Below are 7228 nucleotides of genomic sequence, written 5' to 3'. Positions count from 1 at the left end.
GACCGAGGCTTCTTATCCCTCCCCCTTCCTACTTTAGCATGTCTGACACTTGGAGGTTTACCAGTTGTTATAAAGAAAAGCCCTGCTTAAGTGGGGTTGAAGTGTGGCCATTTGTAACTAACATGGTGAATGGAGCTCAAAATGTTAAAAACTTCAGTATAACACATTTGTCTAATGCATGGAGGCCAGAATATTCGAGAAAACAGCCTAGACTAAAAGGGCTAAGAAGGCAGCCAAGACAATGTTTTCATCTTTTCTAGATTACAATTTGACACACATTTGATTTAGAGGACTAAAACATTACTTAATTGCACATATACCTCTTACTGAAGAAACATATTTAAACAGGCAGATTTTAAGATGCACTTTATTGAAACAAATCATGACTAGAATTGAAAAATGCAAATTTGTGCAATTATGCCAAAACTGAAAAAATAAAACACACACATTAGGTACTACAGTACTTCAGACCTGAGCACAAAATAGTTATTTCAAAACAGGCTTTCCAAATGTTTAAATGTAGGCTGCTGGTTAAGACAGAGAAACATCACTTTAAGATGTACTAAAGAGACTGGGGGAAGTTTTACCTCTGCCTGCTTCTCTTTTATTCTTCAGGGTCACATGGGAACAGATCATTGGATTGCCAACATGCATTTACAACGGCACCTTGGTGCGCACCCTAAGATTATTCTGTTCTTAATTAGAGCAATAAGGTACTGAGATTGAATTTCCTCTTCTGAAATGTAGCAGGCAGTATCAGCCTTTGACTACTAAGCCTAGAATCTGTTAATTCTGGATATATATGGGCCAATCAGCAAATGTGTAGATTTGGCAACAATCTTCACAACTAGCCGTAGTAGAAATATCTTCTGCTTTCATAGATTTTTTTCTCATAAGATCCACCAAATGTCTAACCCATAGGAAGTAGAAGTTTGTGCTAAAGTGGACATATCATTTCACTTGTCCTCATTGTGCAAATTCACTACTGAATGGGACTGGTAATTATTGTGCATCAGTAACCAGATGAAGACTGAAATAAAATGACTTGAAGTTGTTAAACTGTAATAAAACAGAACACACAGCTTTCATGTATCGAAATCCCCCTGGGTGAACGGTTTCACAAAATGGACAAATTGGGACAGTTGAGATAAATTTGATCTACTGTTTCCTTAGCACAGTATATCCTATCACCAATTCATTGCCAAGTTTACAAAATTCGGTTTTCAAGTAATGTCGTAGGACACTGTAATAAATATAAAGATTGTCAAAAAGCAAGAAACTGAAGTCTCTAAATAAGCTTAACAAAACAGCAAAGACAGATATACAAAAACGCTACACTTAAAAAAACTCAATGGTGATTTATAAAAGCCTGCATTTGTCAACAGCACTATTAGAATTGAAAGTAAAATGTCCTACACAGTCAAGTAATGCATTTCCTTTAAATCCACTCGCACCAAATGGCATACAGATAATTTATAATTCACAAGAAATAAGCAACTAGACTTTTTCATCAAACTTGTAAATAAAAATAAAAAATTACAAAAAAATAGCAAGGCAATGTTTGTTTTTCCTTCTAGGGACTTTCAATTGCCACACTCAAACATAAAGTGAACTTTTGAAGGATGAGGTATGTAATGAAGCAATATTTTGAGATTTCACAGTATTAATTTATATCGTACAAGAGTGAAACACAAGCGATATCCACCTGCATATTTCAATGCAGTTTTCCTATACATCTGGTACTATTTTTATTTATTTTTTTTAGGCTGGAGTGTAGGGTAGCACAAAGATCAAAGAACGGTTCAAAAGACAGGACCCAATCAATCAATAACACGAAAAATGTAATAAAAACAATTGAACATTTTTTTACAACGGCTAAATCACCTGCACTCTCCATGGGATAATAATTACATAATGCTACTACTTTGCAAATGGCTTATTGCTCTCCAAACCAAATGCAAAAAGGATATAGTACTGTTTCGCCTTTCATAGGAAATCTTACTTAATGCAGAGTAGGAGAAAACAACTCCTACGTGTATTCCTAATCTGGCAAAGCACACTCCCAAGGCCACACATACTCACCTATTTGTAGGTATACACACAATGCTTGTATGCTTTAATTTCAATGGATAGAGGAGATTGTTGTTTAATTACTACCCAAAACCTGCAAAAAAGATTCCCATTCAAAACTGAAAGGTGCGGTAAAGAGCTGAAAAAACTGTGTGGCTTTAGGAAATCACAAGTTGTAAAAGTTTTGTAGTGAATTAGAAATTCAATGGGGAACGCAGGCCATTTTTTCATACACAAACAGGTGCACTAACTTTGCTTACTTACCTTATCTGCTGTACAACAAAAACGGGCTGCCACAGGTACACTTACTATTAAATAGAGGCAACACGTTTTAACAATAAAATAGAGCACAAGAACCTTATTTACATAAGGAACTAGAACTGTCTGAACCAGACTTTCGGGAAGCATTAGTGTAGCTTGTTTTTGGCTCGGACAATAAACGATGACACAAACTAAGGTTAAGTCAAAAGTCACATTAACATGAGATCAAATATTTCCTCATCACATGGGAACTGTTGGAGTTTATAATAAAAACACACAAAGCTAGCGGTATCCCTCTAGGGCAGCACTGGATTTAACAGTAACCCAACGTATCTATTGGTGATATATTCCATTCACCACAAGTGTGCAATCTTGTTTAGCACCCGCCAGCACAATGCCGTTCCAGTAACTGGAGTGTACATGAAAAAAACAGCAACAAATGCACCACTCAACTTGTACAATGTAATTTAAATAAGTCCTTAAATAAGTCCATATTCTTCGAGTTTTTTTCTTTTCAAAAAAATGTCTTCTTTATTGTTCAGTTTGTCATGTGAATATTAAAACATCCAAAACAGCCAAAGCAGCCGACGCGTTTCGTCCACCTCTGGACATCTTCAGGGCAAAAAAGGATAACACCGTCTTTGTGTTCTTTCTTACTTTCTTCTCCCTCACTACTTCAATTTGTAGTATTGCAGAAAATGATGACACACTGTCATTTTAAAAATTACAATCCAATGAAGAAAGGTTGTCTGCTGAGTAGCTAAAATGAATCATGTCAATATAAGGGTGGTCAGGGTCGGTGTCTTTTTTCATCAGGACAATGATACGGAATCGGGTATCTTGGAGAGTGATATAGCTGCTCTCATCACTGGATGACTTTCTCTACAGGACCACCCTTATATTGACATGATTCATTTTAGCTACTCAGCAGACAACCTTTCTTCATTGGATTGTAATTTTTAAAATGACAGTGTGTCATCATTTTCTGCAATACTACAAATTGAAGTAGTGAGGGAGAAGAAAGTAAGAAAGAACACAAAGACGGTGATATCCTTTTTTGCCCTGAAGAAGTCCAGAGGTGGACGAAACGCGTCGGCTGCTTTGGCTGTTTTAATATTCACATGACAAACTGAACAATAAAGAAGAAATTTTTTTGAAAAGAAAAAAACTCCAAGAATATGGACTTATTTAAATTACATTGTACAAGTTGAGTGGTGCATTTGGTGCTGTTTTTTTCACTGTTGGAGTTTATACCTGCAAATGTAAGAAACAAAGCAGTTAGAGATTACTTCACTTAATACTATTTACTAGCACCACTGACGTTATTAAAATACAAAAAAGTGAAATAAATATGTTACAACTCATTTTCAAACACCGGTCCACAGATTAGCTTTTTATGAGAACGAAAGGGGGGAAAATAAAAACTGTATTTTGCTTCACTCCAACTTGGAGTGGGTAATCAATTTAGAGAGTATGGAGTGAAGTAAAGCTCCAAGAAAAATTTCAACCATGTACCAGAAATATATTGAGCAATTCTGGTCCTAGTGTATTAGTAAAATATTTATGCACTAAAATAAGACTTAGCAATATTGCCTCTGTTTTCACCCGTATTAAAAGTTTACACATCAAAAACTAGTAATGCAAGATTCTTCCTAGTGCATAGTTGTCTTAGCTATACATTTACAATTTTCAATTCTTAAAACACAAATGGCATGATTCAATGTAGGTCTATGAAAAATGCTGATAATTGCACTTTGTTAACTATAACTTGGAAAAAATTTAAGAAATGGAGCCTGTAACTCCCTCCCCTAACAGCAACGTTTAAAAGCACCTATCCACTTTTACAAAAACTGTCCAGTTTCAGCTTGTATTAAATACTGACAGAAATGTTCTTATACAACCAAGTTTCAATCTTCTAAGAAGGATCACTGAAAGGGACGGCAAGTTACTCTGAATTAGAGAGCTTTCTGTAGACACTGTGGATATAATTTAGCAACAGCACATTCAAAATGGCGGCCAAGGTCCCAGAGTCTGTCAGGAGTTTCATAGACTTTCCTCCATTGGTCAACAACCTCATCGTACTGATAGAGCGAATTCTTTCTGCTGGTTCGAAAAACTAGTTCTTCAACACTGACTTGAGTAGCTCGAACAAATAAATGGAGTTTATTCTTGAGGAGCAAGAGTTTAATATATGGATTAGAGGACTGGTCACAGGGTAGATCTTTTTTTCGAATCCACTTGTTCTGTTCAATGTCATATGCTTCTACTGTAAGGACACGTTGATGATTTCCTCTGGTTCCAGCCACATAGTAGATTGAATCCTTGTATACAGTTGCCATGCCTTGGGATCTAGGCACCGTCATTGGAGTCAGATAACCCCAATAATCTTTATGAGGATCATAACAGAGAAAAACCTCTCCTAAAGACAAGACAATAAAAATACATATTATTGCATAACTACAATAAGCATAATTGTAGGCATGTACAAAATGAAGCCGTAACCAGGAGTCTGCATAGGCAATTGTTGTAGCCAATACTATTATGATGAATCTACAAGTGCATACTTGCCACACTACCAGCAAGGGACATTACGTTTTAAATAAACTATTACAACCAAACACATACTCCAAAGTTTCAGGTTGTGTGGAGGTTAGTTACTATATTAAGCATTCTGTTTCGTGAATGATGGGAATAAAACCCATTAAATGAATTACACTGGTTTAATTTTTTTAATATTTGCATAAACATCGTGCTGCTAAACATTAGTAAGCCTGAAAAAGAACAGTAAAAATTACCACAGGCAAAGCCAATCTGTGTCTCCTATCCATTGGCTTTAGAAATGTTTTTTGCTGATGTTGTGCAGTGGCAGACCAAAAGCAAAAGGTTATTGCCAGTGCTGAACAGCATCAGTAAAAAAAAGTGCTGATGTATACATGTAATGCACAAAAAGGCAACCCAATCTTCCCTTTATGAATTTTACACATTAATTGCTTTGCCTCGCACATAGTGTTTTAAAAATCCAAGACGGAGCACCTGTTAAACAAGACACGTTTTCTCTCACTCTAACATGCTATATTGTTCTATACAAATATATTTTCATAAACAATGGTGCATACGTATGAGGCGGTCATAATCTCTGTTCTAGTACGGTAATAGTCTTTTTTCCAAATATCTTTTCATATTACCTGCAGTGCCGGGATGAAAATAATACAGTGCTTTAATCTATACTTCATTATGTAGCCTCTCCCATTCTAATCTGGCAACCATTTTGACCAGTGTTTGCGTTTCACTTCCACAACACATTTTCAAAAGTGTATCATGGAAAAAACAAGGAAAGTGTGGCGTAATCATAAAACGGTCCCAGGTATCCCTTTTAATATATTGAAGACAAAAAGTCTTTGAATATAGGCCGTTAATGTTATCTGTAGGCAAGCGCTAAACAGGAAGACCCACTTCAACCTCAAAACTTACTGCTGTTTGTACCATGGGCATGTGGGTTAAACACATTTCTGAAAGAGAAGTTCAAAACACCGAATTAGCTTTCAGGAAATGAAACATGCCCCTGGCGGTTATACTGTTGGGTGCACTCAGAAGTGCCATGACTGACAAGAGGAGAATCCGCAACTGGGTCCCAAAGCACCACCTCATCCCAAACAATGGCAAACAATATTACACTCACTGTATCTAAACATAAATACCTTGCTAATTCATGGTGCGGTTTGTTACCCATGGCCCAAAGGTACTGCAAATACTTGCAGTGGACGAGGAAGCAGGTGTCTGAGAGTGCTATACAAATTCAGACATCTCTACCCAAAACATCCTTGTAGAATACCTTGCATCGTGCCAAGATTGTCCTATGTTGCATATCTTTCTGTTCTAGGATTCAGAAACCTTCTGGAATGCTTCTTTTAGCATTTTTAATATGTCCTGTAGTTTTGCTATAAGTTGGTAAGGTTTTATCTCTCAGATATGGATGGAGGTCTGTTGATAAAGTCTTATAAGTAGCTATAATGGATGATCTCCGGAATCCTTGTCAATAGTAACGTATTCACATTATGTGTTTGATTTTTGTCCCCCTTCTTGCTTGGTCAAGGAAGGAGTATGATGGTGTGTGTAAATCACATTCCTCATTCCTTGTCAGCACCTTTGTTGCTTGAGGCACTTCTATTCCTTAGCGTAGAGTTGATGTTCTGTTGTTTATGAGAAGGACTCGCTTGTTTGATTCGATCCACAACTAAAACATGATTTGAAAAGAAAGTGTTACATTGGGATTTCCCATTCCTTTCAGAATTTCCTCTGTATTAAAATTAATATGGACAACTTTAGAGAGTAGGGAACAGACTCGTTAGATAACGGAGAGAGCCAACAACATGTTTTCTAAATAAGGTAATTCCATCAAATTTTTTCATTTGAACCTCCGTTCTAAAAAGAGAACATTTGAGGAAGCCTTAACCACTCAAAATACAGCTGTGATCGACTTTTCCCTAAAATTCAAGTGAACGGCATCCATAAAAATGTTTATGATTGAAGTGAATGTTAGTTTGCCTTCACCTAGGAAGGCAAAGTCAGTTTTTTCCTAATCATAAGAGGTTTTGAGAAAAGGGGAAATAAGATACCACCTGTGGTTTTGAGAATTATCGCACTGGAGGAATGAGTTTCACCGTTCTCAGTCAGTTAACTTTCTTCCACCTTGACATGGCACAATATGGCCATTTCTTTTTAACATTACAGAACTGGACTCCAAATTTTTAAAATGTAATAGGTTTTCTTGTAGACAGTACAGATAGCTCAAATGTATTCAAAACTCTTTCATGCAGTCTTTCAAATTGTTTTAATATCTACTAGGGAGTGTTTAAAAATAAGACGTTCAGAGCTACACAGATCTCTCAATTGCCTT

General features: G+C 36.4%; 1 protein-coding gene across 5 annotated transcripts in view; it reads right to left on the bottom strand.

The window, feature by feature from the left end:
- Positions 1-349: 349 nt before the first annotated feature.
- KBTBD8 (kelch repeat and BTB domain containing 8) overlaps positions 350-7228 on the bottom strand; it is a 54184-nt gene continuing 47305 nt past the window's right edge. For 3 of the 5 annotated variants that reach the window (XM_085624768.1, XM_085624770.1, XM_085624769.1), the window contains exon 4: positions 350-4750. In XM_085624768.1, coding sequence (XP_085480894.1) covers positions 4287-4750 — 464 coding nt within the window. In that variant the 3' untranslated portion in view covers positions 350-4286. The remainder of the gene's footprint in view (positions 4751-7228) is intronic. The other 2 variants (XR_014968509.1, XR_014968510.1) reach the window with 1 other exon arrangement.

The sequence above is a fragment of the Triturus cristatus genome, chromosome 9 (assembly GCF_964204655.1).
Source record: "Triturus cristatus chromosome 9, aTriCri1.1, whole genome shotgun sequence".
NCBI classification, from domain to species: domain Eukaryota; kingdom Metazoa; phylum Chordata; class Amphibia; order Caudata; family Salamandridae; genus Triturus; species Triturus cristatus.
This window is presented reverse-complemented; position numbering and strand designations above follow the sequence as displayed.